The sequence below is a fragment of the Staurois parvus genome, unplaced genomic scaffold (genome assembly GCF_062004578.1).
Source record: "Staurois parvus isolate SC_StPar_1 unplaced genomic scaffold, SC_StPar_1.0 ptg000394l, whole genome shotgun sequence".
NCBI lineage: Eukaryota > Metazoa > Chordata > Amphibia > Anura > Ranidae > Staurois > Staurois parvus.
In genome coordinates this window covers 1277022-1297001 of record NW_028318190.1, presented here as the reverse complement: position 1 = coordinate 1297001, position 19980 = coordinate 1277022, and the positions used below count along the sequence as shown (strand labels likewise).

Below are 19980 nucleotides of genomic sequence, written 5' to 3'. Positions count from 1 at the left end.
AAGCTCAATTCGTGGGAAAAAAAAGGACGTAAATTTCATTTGGGTGTAGCGTGGTATGACCGCGACATGGCATGGCAAAAAAATGGCCTGGTCAGGAGGGGGGGGGGGTAAATACTCAGGAGGGCTAGTGGTTAATTGAACGACCTGAATTTAGAAGCTGATTGAAGCAATGCACCAGATTCTGAGTGCACTAATTTTAGTAAATCTCCCTCCATATTGGCCAATTTTTCTTGAGTCTTTGTTAACCACTTCCTGTCCGGCGATCCAGTGCCCACTGTGTCCTCTGTGTGAGGTCCCGATCATGTGATCACTGATTGGCCAATCACTGATCACATGAATAGTAGTAAGCAAGATGTCACTTCTGACATCATTGTTTACTACCTGTGAAATCTGTGAATGATCACAGAGGTCACATGGTACAGGGCTTTTCACAACAGCCTTGTACCATGTTACAAGCTGTGACCAATCATAGCTCACACAGTATTTCTCAATGGCTGAAAGAATCAGTGTAAAAAAAAAAAAAAATCTTCATCACCCCCCAAGTAGTACAGTGTCACTATGGTGACACTGTACTGCTAGGGTGACAGTATGTTAAAAAAAAAACATAAACAATAATATAGAAAAATTAAATAAAAATGTAAAAAAAAGTTTTGAAAAATTATAATTTTTGGTTATAAACTAATGTGGGTTATTTTTTTTACTAAAAAGATAACTGAATAAATTTTGGCCAAGATTTATGAAGAACTATTATTTATTTGATAAATTTTATAAGAAAAACACTTTTTTAAAAAAATTTTTGGACTTTTTCATTAATATAGCAAAAAAAATTTAAATTCCAGTGGTGAATAAATACCACCAAAATAAAGTTTTATCTGTGTCAAAAAAATGCTAAAAAAGTCATATGGGTACAGTGTTGCATGACCGCCCAATTGTCATTCATGGTGTGACAGCGCTGAAAGCTGAAAATTGGCCTGGACAGGAAGGGGGGAAAAGTGTCCGGACTTGAAATGGTTAAACCCCCCATTGTGTGTACACTACAGCTTAGGCAAGGCCACAGAAAGTAGTAAACCACAAATAATGAGAAATGCCTGAAGAAATGTAGCATCTGCTTTAGAAAAGGTGCTTTGAAAGGTTACACGTCAGTGCAATCCTTTGCCTTGGATTAACCCTCTTTTGTTAGTGAATCTCAGGCTCATGGACGGAAACTTTCAGATAATCCCCACCTCCCTCTAATTGGTGAACTTTCAGTCACTGGCCTTTACATTCCCAGATAAAGAAAAACCTAAATAATAACCTTTTAGTCGCAGAGATAATCTGCTAGGTACTGTAGTACCATGACACAGTTTGTCGTCTTGCTCGCTCACCAACTGCTGTGTACACCTTTGGACGGTGATCTGTGCACACACCCTGCAGTCTCCGCAGCTTTTCTGGGAGGCAGCAATTAAAGGGTGTCCCAGGCTCAGCTCTGGTTTCATCTGCACTTCTCACACCTGTCTGCAAACCGCTGGCGTCCCATGTGACTGTCACAGCCTCAGGTGACAGGTGAGCGTCTCCATCCCTCCCCCAGTCCTCCTCCAGCCCGGGGGTTCAGGTAGACCTCCACCCCTACATCAGCCTGGCCTCACCACCGTGCCCCAAGTCTCTGATTCCCTGTAAAGTGGCTCTAAGTGGCCCCTGTCAGTATGTCATCGCCAACTGTGGAATCCCTTTCTAGCAAGAAGCAGGGGCTGAAGAAACGACTGCTGAGGTTCTTCTCCAGAAGCGAGGGAAATTTAAAGGAGAAAGCCAGGAGCCGCAGTGAGGGGGACAAGAGCCCTGCTGGTGACAATCATGTGGAGAAGAAGGTCAGGAGCAGCTGGAGCGAGAAGAGGGGGAGGAAGGACAGGTAAGGGGGATCACTGGGGTACACCATGGGGCCACACTGCATAGCATTACATGAAATGATAACATACTATGATGCCATCATCTTGTGCAAAGCTTGCCATACACCAGTAGAATTTTGTTCAAAAAAATTGTTTTACATAGTTAGCCTGGCTGAAAAAAGACAAAAGTCCATCTAGTTCAACCAAAAAGTTATAATCCTATACCCACATTTGATCCAGAGGAAGGCAAAAAAAACCCAGCAATGCACGATCCAATTTGCTCCCGCAGGGAAAAAAAATGTCCTTCCTGATCCCCCGAATGAACTTTCATTTTTTTTAATAGTTAATCAACAATCATTTCTGACTATATTGACAAGGAAAATTGAAGACTAGGGATGGAAAAAGTTAATTGAACTCACAGAATTGTAACTGAGAGTTCATTCAGGAAAAATGATACTTGTGTATGTGCACCCCAAAATACCCAGTAATGTGTATGTGCACCCCAAAATCAGACATAGAATTTGAAACATTGAAGAATAGAATTTGAAAATTGAAGAATAAGGATGGAAAAAGTTAATTGAACTCACATAATTGTAACTGAGAGTTCATTCAGGAAAATGATACTTGCGTACGTGCACCCCAAAATACGCAGTAATGCGTATGTGCACCCCAAAATCAGACATAGAATTTGAAATATTGAAGAATAGAATTTTAAAATTGAAGAATAAGGATGGAAAAAGTTAATTGAACTCACAGAATTGTAACTGTGAGTTTATTCAGAAAAAATGATACTTGCGTATGTGCACCCCAAAATACGCAGTAATGCGTATGTGCACCCCAAAATCAGACATAGAATTCGAAACATTGACATGGCAATTAGGTAAAAAATTTTGGAGTTTTTATACAAAATTTGTTGAGTCTATAATGGTACTGTCAAATGCTCTGACAAACTATTTTTATGAATTTGGGAATGTTTGAACAAAATTCTACAGGGGAGTGGCCAGCTCAATATCACTTAGGGACCATCGTTCCGTAGAAGCTAGGACATATAATTCTTCAACAGAAGGAGCGGAATAACTAGCTTCCAATTGTTCTAGAATGTTATTATACTGTACAGGCAATATAGTGATGAAAACTATGGCTAAGTCACCTGTCATCTTGTGTATGTACAAGATTGCTTATGGACTTCTAGAAAAACGTGGACATCTAGTTCTCCATCATCAGAAAAGCAACTAGACTCCATTTAGCATTGAATATAAATACCATTTACAAGCACTATTGAGATAAAATCATACTATGATTGGACCATCATACGGTGTAAATACCAAATCACATAGCTCTTACCAGGGGCGGACTGACCATTTGGAAACTCGGGCACTGCCCAAGGGCCGGGGTCAGTAGGGGGCCCCATGAGATGCCCCCGGTACCTTTTTCATAGGCTTTTTTGAGTTTGGGCAAGGACACAGGGGCCCCATGATCCCCTATTGCCCGGGGGCCCCATGAGTTGTCAGTCTGCCCCTGGCTCTTACCACTTCAATATCGGGCACTTTTACCCCCTTCCTGCCCAGGCAAATTTTCAGGTTTCAGCGCTGTCACACTTTGAATGACAATTGCGCGGTCATGCAACACTGTACCCAAACTAAAATTTTATCAATTTGTTCACATAATTAGAGCTTTCTTTTGGTGGTATTTAATCACCGCTGGGGTTTTTATTTTGTGCTGTTTTTCTTTGTTTCTGTTATAAAAGTTTTCAAATAAATAATTGTTCTTCATAAATTTAGGCTAAGATGTATTCTGCTACATGTCTTTGGTGAAAATAACCCAAATCAGTGCTTATTATTTAGTCTGTAGGAAAGCTATAGAGTTCACAAACTATAGTATATATCTGAAAATTGATCGATCCTGAAGAACTGACGGCCAATCTAATTTTTGAGACCCAAAAATGTCAAAACAGTACAGATATCCCCCAAATGACCCCTTTTTGCAAAGTAGACAGTCCAACATATTTCATATGAGGTATGGCGAGTTTTCTGAACTTGTATTTTTTTTTCATAATTTTTCGGAAAAAGAAGAAATTAAAAAAATTATTTTCACTTTTATTTTTTACATACTGTCACAAGTGCAGTGCAGCATCATCATATAATTGGTGAGGCAGTGATTGGGGACACTGGTGACAGTACAAAAAAAAAAAAAGATAATTTTTTTACATTTTGTTTTATTTTTTGTTTATTTTTTATTACATTTTTTCTTTTTTAAGATTTTTTTTTTCATATTGCACTGTTACCAAAGTAGTATAATGTTACCATAGTAACATTGTACTACTTTGGGGAAGTGATCAGTATTTATTTATTTTTTTACACAATTTGATTGCTTATAGCAAAGCATTTCTTTGTAAGCAAGCATTTAACTGGATGAAATCGATTCACTCAGGTTTTTTTTGTTGTGATCAGCTGTGATTGACCACGGCTAATCACATGACACAGATGGGCTATGATTAGCCCAGCCTGTGCATGTGATCGCTGTGACCATTCACAGCTAGACACACTTGTATACAATGGATGGCATGAAAGGAAGCCATCCACTGTATACAACTGTCATGTGACCTGCTGTGATTGATCACATCAGGTCACATGGTACTGGCAACGGGGCCGGTACACAGATCTGTCATCGTCCGTGTCCAAGGTACACGTCTGTTGACATTTCTTGCCACAGCTTGGCCCTGGGGGCACGCGCAAAGCGTGATCCAGGAAGGACATTATTTGATGCCCTTGCGGACGGACGAAGTGTTTGCCCGGCCATAGACCGAGTGGGAAGTGGTTAAACAGTTTACAAAGACATTTAACCTTCTATTATTATGGCACAGCCATGCTCAACCAGAGTACCATAGGGTTTCTCCAGAGGGTTCTAAGGGTTCCTTGAGCTGTGGCTGACTGACCTCCTATCTGTTGATGCCTACATCGTTCCGGGTCCAACACCAATTGGCAGAGTCAGCAGCATGACAGGGATGATCTTGATGAATTGTCTGTAAGGATGACATTATGCGCACCACTGTAATGAAAGTATTCTTCACTGGCCACTAAAATACGGAACTTTTTCCCAATCCTCCTGTTTAATTTAGGGGTTCTCTAAGGCCTGGAAATTATTGTAAGTGTTCCTCTGGGGTATACTGGTTATGAAAAGCTGGTATAGAATATGATCATGCTTTACACGCTCGGTTACATGTTTCTTTACAGAATTAACTGACATTACAGTTGTGCGTTATGTACTGTAAATATGGATATAACATCCATGTCTTTATGCGGGACACTATGACTATTTCCTTAGACAGAGAAACTTACTTTAGCTAATATATAGAGGTATTTTCTCCAATATATTGATCATATCTGTTTATAACAGATTGGTGTATGTTTTTGTATTTCTGCGAACAACCAGGATAAAGGGTAAATTATGTAAAAATTGGTATAAAAATATATTTTTAATGATGCCCTATAATCTGGCTGACATTTTTGGGAGGGGGTGTTTAATCCAACTGAATGTGTTTATCTAGGGTACACTGGCACGTGTAGTTGTTCAGATATGGGAGAAACAAGTGTCTTGCTGGTACATGTAGTTGCACAAAGACACATTGGAATCCAATAGTACATGCAAGCACTTATACCTGTACAAACAGGAAAAACATTTGCCTTCAGCTATACTTTCTAATGTGATATTCTTGAGATGATCATGGGGGTCTTTCAACACTTTTTTTTCTGTTTATAAAATGTGATATCCATATTTCTTTTTGATAAATTAATTTGTTCTGTATGGAGTTTGGAAATGGAACTAATAAGAAGCAAGGCACTGGTTTATAAAATGGTATCATTCTTCTGTTTCTGCTATTTATTTAAAAGAACCTGGTTTACTAGTATTGGTAACCAGCAGAGGCATCACTAGGGTTGGTGTCACCCGGTGCGGTAACACGTGGTGTCAACCCGGTCCCGGGCTCTGTGTTGGGAGATGGAAGGATGTCCTTTGCAGGGACCGGCCAGTGATGTGTGATGCAGAGGGGCGTGCTCTGGGCGGGGTCATTACCATTCATGGACTGACATGTAGAGGGCGGGGGCGGGCTCCAGTGCACGGGGGACAGGCAGGGTTTGAATTGGCCTGCAGCAGCTGCTGTAATCCCCCCCCCACCAGGACCCGACATCTCACCCCCCGCATTGCACGGCTGTTCCTGGGGCTGCAGGAGGGATGAGGAGCCCTGGTACTCAGGGAGAGGACGGGGGACACTCTGCTCAGATGGATGACAGCCACTGACAGCTCTTCTTTTCATTTTGGTGTCACCCCCTGTGATGGTGTCCCCCGGTGTGGCCCGCACCCCCCGTAGTGACGCCACTGGTAACCAGTGAGAAGGATGAGATTTGGCATCTGGCCGCTTTCTCATCATGCTGTCATAAATGAATTGGTCCAGTAGCAATGCTGCTGATCTGCTTAGAGGTTCCCTTATAGAAGCAATATTACAAAGAACAGAAAAAAATTGCTGGTCAGGAGAGATTAAAGTAGAACTATACAAAAAACTTTTTTTTTTTTCAGTTTGTATAGAGTAAGGGAGGGTTTTAACTGTCAGATTTTTTTTCCCTCATCTGTGTCCCATTGTGGAGATTTCCTTTCACTTCCTGTCCCGTAGACAAACAGGAAGTGAGAGGAAATCTCTGCAAATTAATGGAATCCCTTTGTGGACCTCCAGGTCACCAAAACTAGTGTCCCAATTGGAAGATTTCCCCTCTATTACTTTACTACAATCCAAAATGTAGGATTTTCTTTTACTTTCACTTTCAACGATAATGGTAAACAGGACAGATAGAGAAGGTGAATCTACTTAAAATCTCTACTCTAAAACTGACAGGGGTTTTAATCTACACTGTCCAAAACTGACAAAAAAAAACTTTTGCCTTTAGGTATACTTTAAAGCTAATCTGTTTTTTAACCCTGCATAGCCAAAATACTGATTTGCTTTTTGGACCATTCACGCTCCTCCGTTCCCGTGTGATGCGTTAGCGCACATACCTGTTGGATAAGATATGTCATCAGCACACAAATAAGCTTGCAAATTGAAAAGCTCTCCTGTTTTTTATTTAAATCTTTTCTTAAACTTTTTTTTCATTACAAAAACACAAAATATCATTTACATCCAAAATAAAACATTCCCCTAAATTTTGCAATCCCATCTCCCCATTACCCCCCTCCCCCAAACCCCCTAACAATTTACCCCAGTACATATAACTCTTCCCTTCTCTTTCCAACTTTCCATTCTATACCTTTGATCTTTCTCCTCAATCCTCGCTTCCCAACTCTTCCTTTTTCTTACTATTCTTTCTTTCCTCTGCAACCTCTCTTTTCCCTTCTCCTATTCCTTCTACTGCCTTACAAAACATTCCCTTTATTCTTCTACTTCCAATCAGGTTCCTGGACCTCCCACTACTTCCATATATTTTCCAGATGCCTTGAAGTCAGACCATCTTTCCTAGTCCTTTCTAAATGTATCCATATTACCTTCGTCTATGTGGTATAACTCCTCCATCCTATTTATATATTCCACCATGTCTAACCAGTCCGAAAAGCTCTTTATTGCAGAATCACACAGAAAGGTGACAGGACAGCACAGTGGCTAAATGGTTAGCATTTCTGCCTGGCAATACCAGGGTCGCCAGTTCAAATCTCAACCATGTCACCACCTGTCTGGAGTTTGTATGCTCACCCTGTGCCTGTGTGGGTACTCTGCTTTTTCCTCCCACACTCCAACGACATGCTGGTAGGCAGGGGCGGACTGACCATTTGGAAACTCGGGCACTGCCCAAAGGCCTGGGGTCAGTAGGGGGCCCCATGAGATGCCCCTGGTACCTTTTTCATAGGCTTTTTTGAGTTTGGGCAAGGATCCCCTATTGCCCAGGCCCCATGATATGTCAGTCCACCCCTGCTGGTAGGTTACTTGGATCTTGTCTAAAAAAATTGTCCCTATTATGTGTACATTTGAATGTGACTCAGGGATATTAGATTGTACATTCCTTGAGGGTTAGGGACGGATGTGAATGTACAATGTATGTAAAGTGGTGCGTAAATTGACAGCGCTATACAAGTATCTGTAATAATAAATAATTTACTGAAGGCAATTAGACTGTGCACTTTGCAAAGTGCAATTGCACTCTGCAATTGCAGTTGGTCCAGAGCTTGCACTCAATGGTGGTGATATGTAAAGTGCTAGATCTTGACTTATTTAGCAAAATTCATTTTTGGGGCTCACAGGGTGTCAAGAGGTATCTTCCAGGTATATGAGTTGGAACTTGCAGGTCCACATAGCAGTTAAGTAGCTGTATCTGCACAGGTGTGGATTAAACCACGTTTTTATCATAACTCATTTATTTTCTGGCATGTTTCACAAAAAATCGGACAAACTGACTGCTGCCAAAAAAGCTGGAAGCAAAACACCAAGTGCACAGTACAGTAACCCACAGCAATCAGATAAATCAGATATCCGAGAATATCAGATGTTTTCTAACTGGTTGCTTTGAGTATTGCAGTTTGCACATTTAACTTTTTTCCTTGAATTCTTTTAATAAGCCTACAGACAAAAAAAAATGTTTTCCCTGAGCGGCTGTTTACATCTGCATGCCTGCTCTGACCTTTCCAGTATTCTTTTGCTGTGAGTTGATTGGCTGGGTTGCCAATTGCTATTGCTTCCCCAATAATTGTACATTAATCTTTCAATGGCTAGATTATTATAGGTACTTATATAGTGCCATCAATTTACACAGCATTTACATTCACATCAGTCCCTCAAGGAGCTTGCAGACTAAGGTCCCCAACTTACACATACTAGGGCCAATTTAGACAGGATCCAATTAACCTACCAGCATGTCTTTGCAGTGTGGGAGGAAAACAGAGTACCCAGAGGAAACCCACACAGGCACAGGGAGAACATGCAAACTCAAGGCAGGTGTTGCCATAGTTGGGATTCAAACCAACGACCCTAGTACTGCCAGGCGGAAGTACTAACCATTTGGACACTGTGCTGCCCTATTTTGCATACATATTGGCCACCGTCTAATATCCGAAGGTATCTTTAAACTTTGAACATGAGACGTTTGCAATTTGGTTCGTTCAGCTTAGATTTTTGGACAAAAATTAAATTTTCAGGGATTGGGATGAATTTGAATTTCAGAATGGACATACTAATGAATCTAGTAAAAAATATCTTCGGGTCTGGTATGGATTTTGAGGGGAACCCCGCACCAAAATTTAAACAAATGGCGTGGGGTCCCCCCAAAATCAATACCAAGCCCTTATCCAAGCATGTAGCCCCACAGGCCAGGAAATGGGGTGCACGAGCTAACATAGCACCCCTACTCATTCACCAAAAAAGTCTTAAAAGTAAAAAAAAAAACCACAAACAGCTTTGAACAAGTTCTTTTTAAAAAAAAAAAGACAAAGAACAAAAATAAATATCCCCTGAAGTAGATCCATAGTCAATCATGATGAACGTAGACCCGCACAAAAAAAAAAGGCCCCCGAACTTGACATGTCCCGTCCAGGGACACATGCCAAATGACAGGTAAACATAGGGCGGGGTCACCCAGTGATGTCATGTTTACCTTTCATTGGGCGAGTGTCTCTCTACAGGACATGTAATTTGCTCTTTGACAGGTGGACATGGGGGGCCCCCCAATGTTGAGGGAATGTGGCATGTTATGGATCAGGAGAGGGGGCGCTCGCTTGCCTCCCACTTTCCTGGCCTTACAGCTACATGCTCAGTTAAGGTTCTGGTACAGATTTTGAGGGGGGGGGGGGGATGCTGAATATACAAATTGACTTCTGAAAATGAATAGATCCGTTAACAAATGCATCTGAAAAAAATTCTTCAATTGACAAATAGATCTGAAAATTAAATCATTCACAGTTAGGCCCCTTTAAGATGGGGTGGACCCATCAGCAGATCCACTTGCTCAGCGGGGGATCTCTCTCTGTTGATCCCCGCTGAGCAAGTGGATGACAGGTCTGTGTCTGCTCCTCTGTTGCAGAGTTGACACAGCCCGCTGTTTTCTATGGAGCAGTCAGATGGAAACAGACAGCCTGTCCCTTTCCTTTTGATAGTCATACGATCCAATTCACCGGACGAATGGGGGAATGATCCCCATCTGTCTGTTTGTAGCGTACCTGATCGGATGCCCACGGGTGACACATGTCCATTGACACCCGCTGCTCCATAGAGAGCTATAGATGGTCCGATCGGGTCTGCTTGAAAAACTCACAGGTGGACCTGATTGGACCATCAGTGTGAAAGGGGCCTTAACTCTAAATTGATAACCTGTAAAGGCTTTTAATGTGTCACCTATGGCCAATAATAGGTACTGTAGTTTGTCACCATGCAGTTTTAAGGCTTGACATGTTTGGTATCTATTTACCTGATGCAACCTTTCTTTTATATTTTATCAAAACGTTGGTTAATATAGTATGTTTATATGCACGAAAATGAATCTTAGTGCTTTTTTTTACTGAAAATATGGGTTTGATAAATATGGGTTTGAGAGGGATTAGAACACGTCATGTTTTTCTTGTTCTCTCTGTTCCTATTAGGGAGATTCATTATCTCTATTTGTCCTATTTATAGTTATAATTAAGAATAAAAGTGAAAGAAAATTCCAAATTTTCGGTTGTCACCAGAACAGAAGGGAATCTTCTAATGGGAACACTAGTTCTGGTGACACTCATGACACACAGGAATTCTTTCATTGTTTAGGGATTTCCTATCACTTCCTGTTTTGGCTATAGGACAAGAAATGAAGAGATGTCTCTACAATGGAACAGAGATGGCAAAAAAAAAACTGATAAGTTATAGCATGGAAAATGGGAAAAAAATTAACCCTTAGTTTGACTTTAATGTACATAGATGGGGCACAGGCTCATTTTAATATACCCATAAACATAACAATTGTTAATTCTAGTGACTTTTAGTCCTCATGCACACTGGAAGTTTTGATAACTCTGGTAACGTTAGCTGTGTAAAGTCACGTTTAAAAAGTGAGTTTTTCAGCTTTTTTTTTAGCATTTTTGCATTAGCGTCTAGCAGCGTTTTTAGTGGGGGTTTTCTGGTCTAAAAAAAGTTCCAAAATGTCGGTCTGAAGTGTTTTACCGTGTTTTGCTGCGTTTTTTAGCGGGTTTCTTTTTGCAAAAAAAAAGAATTTTTTTTTGGTCTAAAAAAAGTCCAAACACACTGGTCTGTGGCATTTTACCATGTTTTGCCACGTTTTTTAGCGTTAGAGCGTTTTACAGCTAAAAAACTCCTCTAGAAACCCACTAGTCCTGGGTTTTTTTTCCAGCCAAAAAACATCCCAGCCAAAAAATATTGATTACAATCTATGTGTGCATGGACATATAGGATAACATGCTGGGAACAGGGGCGGACTGACCATTCAGGCACTTGGGCACTGCCCGAGAGCCCTGGGTCAGTAGGGGGCTCCATGAGATGCCCCTGGTACCTTTCATAGGCTTTTTTGGGTGTGGTTTGAGTGTGGGCAAGGGCACAGGGGCCCCATGATCCCCTATTGCCTGGGGGCCCCATGAGTTGTCAGTCCGCCCCTGGCTGGGAGGTTTACTAGCTATAGAAAAAACCATCAAAAGCCAAAAACAGCAGCTGTAAAAACATCAAGTGTATACAAATGGAGAAACAGAAAAAGGGCGCACCGACCTAGTGCGTTATCGTTTAAAATAATTTATTGAAGAAACAAAATAGGTATCATACTCACAATGGACATAATAACACAGGCATGTCAAACTGAACAAGATGTATGATCCAAACAACATCTGAGTGCATACGATGGATCCCTGGATGACCAACTGGCTAACGTGTTTTGAGGACACAACCTCTTCCTCTGAGCCAGTTGGTCATCCAGGGTTCCATCGTATGGACTCAGATGTTGTTTGGATCATACATCTTGTTCAGTTTGACATGCCTGTGTTATTATGTCCATTGCGAGTATGATACCTATTTTGTTTCATCAATAAATTATTTTAAACGATAATGCACTAGGTCGGTGCGCCCTTTTTCTGTTTCTCCATTTGTATCTAGTGTATTTGGACCACCCCGGTCTGTTGAGGGCAGCAAGCAGTGCATATTCCAGAAAATTCCAGAACATTCCTATTGGGTCTACTGAGTCCTTTCCTAGCACAGGAGTAAAGTGTTTGTTGTGTTTGTCAAGTGTGCATGAGGACTTAAGTGAAAGGGTCCCGTAGACAACATGCTAGCTAATTGACATAGGGTAAAATGATCACTTTATACAGGAAAAATCTGTTCCAATCATTATGTTTCTGCCCTGATACAAACAGTACTGGACACTCCTCCCCATCTCTTGTATAGTGAAAGCCAGCCTTCTCAACCAGGGTTCCTTCAGAGGTTGCTCGGGGTTTCTTGAGTGACTTCTTACTCTCAGATGAGTAACCACTGACATCAATAATCTTTTTAGCTATCTGTGAGTGGGGATTCATCCCAATGACCACAGATGTAAGGACCATTTTTCCCAGTAGCCATCACATTAATGTACTATGAGCTGTAGATATAGTAATTATTAGCGGTGGTTCCATGAGACTGGAAAGTTATTTCAAGGGTCCCTCTGTGTTAAAAAGATTGGGAAAGGCTGGTATAAACAGAACTGTTTCATATTAAGTACCCAGCAACAATGCACCTTGCTTGAGAAAGCAAAGTCATGCCTGTATGTTCAAACTTCATTTTGAAATTTTTGGTCACCATTACATACTTGACTTACTATTAGTCAGCAGCATTCATGCACACAAACATCATTGTGGGAAGGCAAACTGCGGTCTGTGCCCTTCTGTGTGAATTGCTCAAAACATTATGTACAGAAGAATTTTATTTGTTTGACTAGATTGGTGTATCTGTTCATGCACCACAGTATGCAAACAACAGAAGTTCAGCTACAGCTTTGTTGCTGGATGCATGGTATTGTACTAGGTGGTGACAGTTCAACTGTAGATGACCTAAACTACTACTGGAAACCTGGTTCAAATACAGATCTCCTGTGTCAGTAGGGATGCTTGTTATGTTAAATTTCCTTCAACAAGGATATATAAAAAAATAAAAATAAATAAATAAAAATTATATATATATATATATATATATATATATATATGTACAAGCGTACCTCTGTTTACGAATTTAATGCATTCTGTGGGACCTTTCGTATTGCGAAAAATTCATAAACCGAAACACGGTTTCCCATATGAATGCATTGAAAACCAATTAATCCTTTCTGGAGGTCAGAAAAAAGTAGAAAATTTTTTTTTAATCTGTTCAAAACTCTTTATAAAGTGCACTTTAAAGGCATAAATACTGTACAGGGACATGATTAAAAATTAATTCATAAATGCATTGAAAACCAATTAATCCATTCCAGAGGTCAGGAAAAGTACTGTACAGGGACATGATAAAAAAAAAAATTGTAAATGCATTGAAAACCAATTAATCCGTTCGTACTGCGAAAAATATTCGTAAACCGAGGCATTATTTTCAATAGATTTTCATTCGTAAACCGAAAATTACGTTAACCGAGGCATTCGTAAACCGAGGTACGCCTGTATATATATATATATCTATATCTATCTATCTATCTATATATACAGTGGGGATCGAAAGTTTGGGCACCCCAGCTAAAAATTTGTATTAATGTGCATAAAGAAGCCAAGGAAAGATGGAAAAATCTCCAAAAGGCATCAAATTACAGATTAGACATTCTTATAATATGTCAACAAAAGTTAGATTTTATTTCCATCATTTACACTTTCAAACTAACAGAAAACAAAAAAATGGCGTCTGCAAAAGTTTGGGCACCCTGCAGAGTTAATATCTTGTACTGCCCCCTTTGGCAAGTATCACAGCTTGTAAACGCTTTTTGTAGCCAGCCAAGAGTCTTTCAATTCTTGTTTGAGGTATCTTTGCCCATTCTTCCTTACAAAAGTCTTCCAGTTCTTTGAGATTTCTGGGCTGTCTGTCACGCACTGCTCTTTTAAGGTCTATCCATAGATTTTCAATTATGTTGAGGTCAGGAGATTGTGAAGGCCATGGCAAAACCTTCAGTTTACGCCTCTTGATGTAATCCCCCGTGGATTTCGAGGTGTGCTTAGGATCATTATCCATTTGTAGAAGCCATCCTCTCTTTAACTTCAGCTTTTTCACAGATGGCATCAAGTTACCATCCAAAATTTGCTGAAATTTTATTGAATCCATTTTTCCTTCTACTCGTGAGATGTTCCCTGTGCCACTGGCTGCAACACAACCCCAAAGCATGATTGATCCAACCCCATGCTTAACAGTTGGACAGAGGTTATTTTCATTAAATTCTGTGCCCCTTCTTCTCCAAACGTACCTTTGCTCATTCCGGCCAAAAAGTTCAATTTTAACCTCATCGGTCCACAGAACTTGTTTCCAAAATGCATCAGGCTTGTCTATATGTTCATTTGCAAAGTTCAAATGATGATTTTTGTGGTGAGGACGTAGAAGAGGTTTTATTCTGATGACTCTTCCATGAAGACCATATTTGTACAAGTATCTCTTTATAGTGGAATAGTGTACCACAACTCCAGTGTCTGCCAGATCTTTCTGGAGGGATCATGCAGTCAAACGTGGGTTTTGAATTGTTTTTCTCACAATCCTGCGAGCTGTTCTGTCTGATATTTTTCTTGGTCTTCCAGATCTTGCTTTAACTTCCACTGTTCCTGATGACTGCCATTTCTTAATTACATTCCGAACAGAGGATATTGACATCTGAAAACGCTTTGCTATCTTTTTATAGCCTTCTCCAGCTTTGTGAGCGTCAACTATTTTCAGTTTCAGTTTTCTAGACAACTGCTTAGAAGAACCCATGGTGCTGATTGTTGGGGCAAGGTCAGATGAGTCTGGGCATTTAAAACCTTTGAGATTGACATCACCTGGTCTTCCCAGACGATGATTGAGAACAATCCACGACACTGGCAGGTCTCAGCTTGGTAAAGGGGGCAGTGCATGCTATAAATTCTGCAGGGTGCCCAAACTTTTGCAGACGCCATTTTTTTGATTTCTGTTATTTTGAAAGTGTAAATGATGGAAATAAAATCTAACTTTTGTTGACATATTATAAGAATGTCTAATCTGTAATTTGATGCCTTTTAGAGATTTTTTCCATCTTTCCTTGGCTTCTTTATGCACATTAATACAAATTTTTAGCTGGGGTGCCCAAACGTTCGATCCCCACTGTATATATATATATATATATATATATATATATATATATAAGAAAATTGGATTGCTGCACATAAACTTTTATTGCTGAAAAATCACCATACAAAAGACTGATCCAAAAAAAGATGGACAAAGCCATACATCATAGTGTTGAACACTATTATGTATGGCTTTGTCCATTTTTTTGGATCACTCTTTTGTATGGTGATTTTTCAACAATAAATGTTTTTTATGTGCAGCAATCCACTTTTCTTTTTTCTATATATGGCCTTTGGGAGGGCCTGATTGCTATGCACTGTGACTGATCACCGTTGTGCACTCCACCTATATTACTGCTATATATATACATACATACTGTACATACATACACTAACCAGCCTCTTTATTAGGTACACCTGTTCAATTGCTTGGTAACACACAGCCAATCACATGGCAGCAACTCAATGCATTTAGGCATCTAGACGTGGTGAATACGACTTGCTGAAGTTCACACTGAGCATGAGGAAGAAAGAGAATTTAAGTGACTTTGAACATGGCATGGTTGTTGGTGCCAGACGGGCTGGTCTGAGTATTTCAAAAACTTGATCTACTGGGATTTTCACGCACAACCATCTCTAGGGTTTACAGAGAATGGTCTGACAAAGAGATAATATTCAGTGATTGGCAGTTGTGTGGATGAAAATGCCTTGTTGATGTCAATCAGGCAGGATTTTTTAATGCAGAAGAGCCATGCTTTGTCACTTCTACATTAAAGTTACCATCTCACCATACCAAATTTACCAATGCGGACATCCTCCCTGCCTGCCAAATTAAAGTGATTGAGACTCCGGGACGTCGCATTGCTGGATCCAAGGTAAGTATAGTTCTGTTTTAAAGTATATATTACCCCAATATTCCTGATATGTGTCTGTTGTACCATGTACTTGTACGTAAAACTCTCCTGTTTCCTTTGTATTGCTTCCTTTGTGTGCGATACCTGGTGATCCTGCCAGTTCCTCTGCTTTCCTATTACAAATTGACCACAACAGGACATGGAAGCACATCCATCCAAGAGTGGCCATTTTTCTTCTTTGCTTTCTACTTGGGAGAGCAGCCTGCCTTGTCAGTGCTGACACCCCCCCTCCCCCTCACATAACACTTAGCTGGGAAGATCAGTGTCCTGCTGTTTCTCTGTGTCTCCTGCTGAAAAGCTTCATTTAGTCTCCACCCCCTCCTCTTTAAGCCCCCAATGCAGCTGAGGACAGAGATCATATGACTACTTATATATAAAAACAAATAGTATATATAATATGTTTTATTTTATGTATATAAAAATGGTGCCTTGCATTTCTAATTTAATAGAAATTGATTGTTTTATGAGGTAAGAGTTCTCATATAACTATGGGCTCAAAAACCCAAAAGCCCCCACTACAGGCTGCCTGCAGAAAACTATGGTTGGGGAAGGGATTGGGGGGAGACAAGACCAATCACCTTGAACAAGTAGAAAGAGCAGCAGTGTCTGGTCTGTACTACAGAATGCTCCTGCACAGAGGCAGGAATAATTTCTAAGTTGCAAACCGCAGGAGTTGTTTCATGCTGGGTTACTGCACATCACTCCAACGTTCCCAATTGGTAGGGGTACTAGACAGGGTTGCCCGCTGTCCCCCATATTATTTATTTTGGCTTTGGAGCCCCTGGCAGAAGCTATCCGTATGCATTTTGATATTAACGGACTGGATGTTGCTGGTTCTCAGCATAAGTTATCCCTGTTTGCTGACGATATATAATTGTCAGTTACGAGTTCGAGGGTTACCCCGCCAAACCTACTTGTGGTCATGGATTCTTTCGTTGCTCTTTCAGGCCTTCTTGTCAACTCTGCCAAGTCTAAGGCCATGTCGGTTACCCTTTCACCGTCGTTGTTGGTGAATCTGAAACATTTGTTCCCTTTTCAATGGTTCTTAGATTTGCCATATTTGGGGATTAAGCTCACCCCGACTTACGAAGGACTATATCAGACTAACTTCCCCACTGTTTTTAAGGATTTGACAGAGATTTTGTCCTCCTGGACTCACTTTCTGCTTTCATGGTTTGGTAGAATCAATGCGATTCGTATGACTTATCTCCCCAAATTACTGTATGTGTTTCAAGTTTTACTGGTCCCAGTCCCTTCACATATATTGCGCATCCATCAGCGGAGGCTTCTGTCTTTTATCTGGGGCTCCACTCGACCCAGAACTAACAAACAGATTTTATTTGCCCGCAAGACCGAGGGAGGGCTGTCTGTTCCGAATCTTCAGGCTTACTATCTAGCTGCTAATATTGCTCCCTTAGCCCATCTTCACGCATCTCACAATATCCCCTTGTGTGCTACCATTGACCTGATGGATTCCCACCCAACACCCTCTTCTTTGCCGTGCCTTCCACCTGTTCATCGCCCTTCTCCTCTTGGTCCGATGTTGATGCACACGCTTCGACTTTGGGATTCTATTAAATACTTCACTGGTCTCATTTCCACCCACCTGCCTTTGCTGCGTTTGCTCCATAATCCATTATTTCCACTGGGGTGTGACAATCCCAGACAGTTTGCATGGTGGCTAGCCCAAGGCTTCCACGATGTACATTCTTTGCTCTCTCCCACCTGAATACTCACCTTTGAGACTCTGTGTTCCTCTTACAATATCCTGCTGCGGGAGCACTTTGGCTACCTTCAACTCCGACACTTTATCAATACACTGATACAGGCACTTCCGGGACCCTATAGGCTGACCTCCTTTGAAAGTCTCTGTAGACATAGACCCCATGCTCCGGGCTTAATATCTCTTGTTTACTCTTTTATTTCATATAAGACGCCCCCGTTTCGTTCTTACCACCAGCATTGGCAGTCGGAAATCGGGGGAAGTCTGGATCAACAAGACTGGCAGATCATGACCCAGACATTGTCTAAATGTTTAAGAAATGTTGTTATTTTAGAAAATGCCTGTAAGGTCCTTTATAGATGGTATTACATGCCTGCCCGTCTGGCTCGTTTTATTCCTGCATACCCCTGGACTTGCTTTCGGGGTTGCCAACAAATAGGCACCATGGCTCATATTTGGTGGACTTGCCCTAAGGTTTGCAGATTATGGATTAGGGTCTTTGCCCTTCTCCAAACAATGTTTCACACAAACATTAAGCGCAACCCATACAAGGCGCTATTATTTAAACCATTAGTGGGTCTACTTTGTCCTGAGCGGCAGCTAGTATCACATCTATTCATGGCTACCAAATTAACAATCGCAAGGGCTTGGAAGACCCTCCTCCTTAGCTTCGACGCAGTCAAAAATTGGATGAACTTTATAATGGTTAATGAGAAACTGACGGCTATGATGTTAGACACTCACAAGAAGTTTCTGCAGATCTGGTGCCCCTGGCTTGATATAGCCCAACCGTCTAGATTTGACCAGTCCCTTTTGTCGATATAAGATTTTTTTTCCGTTGTGATCCCCTGGAGCCATTTCTTTGTCTTTTGTCTTTTCTTTCTTCGTTTCCCCTTTTCTCTTCTTTGTTCAGCCAGTTTTTATGATATTTGTGCTGATTGTGACTTCTTTCTCTAAGAACCGTACCAGCAATATCATATCTACCAGTTGGACTTCCTTGGGAGTCCTGGGTGTGGAGTACCAATGTACACTCAGTGAGGCTTCGTGTTTTTTTTTTTCTCCTGCCTTCTGTTTATGAACTTTATGATAATCTTGGCTCTTTGTTTACTAATTCATTGGTTTCAAATTGCCTGTCATTTTTGCAAATTAACATGTTTTACTTCACCTGCTCATATTATACTACGCTTGTGTACTTAGCTTGTTTCCTTGTTTATATTTCAGTGCATTCATGGTACTATTCATCAGAAAACTTGTGTGTCTCATTTTTGTTGGTCAGTATTCTTGTTTATGACTGTTTCTCTGATGTTGTCTTTTCTATAATAAAATCCATTGTAAAAGAAGTTGATTGGCTTCTATTAGACACGTGCGGTTCATTTAGTTCCAAATCAAATTTTGGACACATTTTTTCGTTAATTGGAGATTCAAATGTATCAGAGTTCCGAATGACAAATCTAACGAATTTAAATAAATCCGAAATAACGAAACGAAATTCGGCCAAAATTTGTTTCGAAAACAAAATCGAAAACAAATTTGAATACGAAAACAAAATCAAACAAATATTCGAAAACAAATTTAAAGTGGAGCTCCACCCAAAAGGGGAAGTGCCGGTTTAAAGACTGGTCCCCTGCTCCCCATTAAGGATTGGCACCTTTGGGGAGTAGGGGGGGAGCAGGTACCCAAAATTGTCAGCTGCCTACTCCCACTTCCTCTACAATCACATAGGCGATCGGACGTTGTCCTCCCCCCTCCTTCCCTGTAGTCTTCTGGGACCTGTCCCAGAGAGACCGTTCATAAAACGCAGCGCTACTCACGCATGCGCAGTGAAGCCGCAAGCTGTGACAGCTGGGTGCTTACACTGAAGATGTCGGCGCCAGGAACATAGGGCAGTTGGTGAAACGGACTGCGGGGAGGACACCGTGGGATTGAGGGACAGGTGAGCTTTTGGAGCTGCTCACTTTTTTTTTTTTTTATTTGCACTGGAACTCCGTTTTAAACTCGAATTTGAAAACAAGAATAGAGTTAGAAAATCAAACGAACTTTTGAAAGAAAAATTCTCAAATGAAAATCTATAAGTGTATGGCCAGCTTAACGATTAGAAAATCAAATGAATATTCTTGAAAGGAAAATTCTTGAATGAAAATCTATACGAGTATGGCCAGCTTAACAATAAGAAAATCAAATAAATATTCTAGAAACTAATATTATCAGCCGAAAATCTACATGTGTATGGCCAGCCTTA

At 40.7% G+C, this 19980-nt stretch overlaps 1 protein-coding gene across 1 annotated transcript in view; it reads left to right on the top strand.

The window, feature by feature from the left end:
• The first annotated feature begins 1643 nt into the window (after positions 1–1643).
• CRYBG2 (crystallin beta-gamma domain containing 2) overlaps positions 1644–19980 on the top strand; it is a 192201-nt gene continuing 173864 nt past the window's right edge. Inside the window, exon 1 of the mRNA XM_089686226.1 lies at positions 1644–1885. Coding sequence (XP_089542352.1) covers positions 1683–1885 — 203 coding nt within the window. The 5' untranslated portion in view covers positions 1644–1682. The remainder of the gene's footprint in view (positions 1886–19980) is intronic.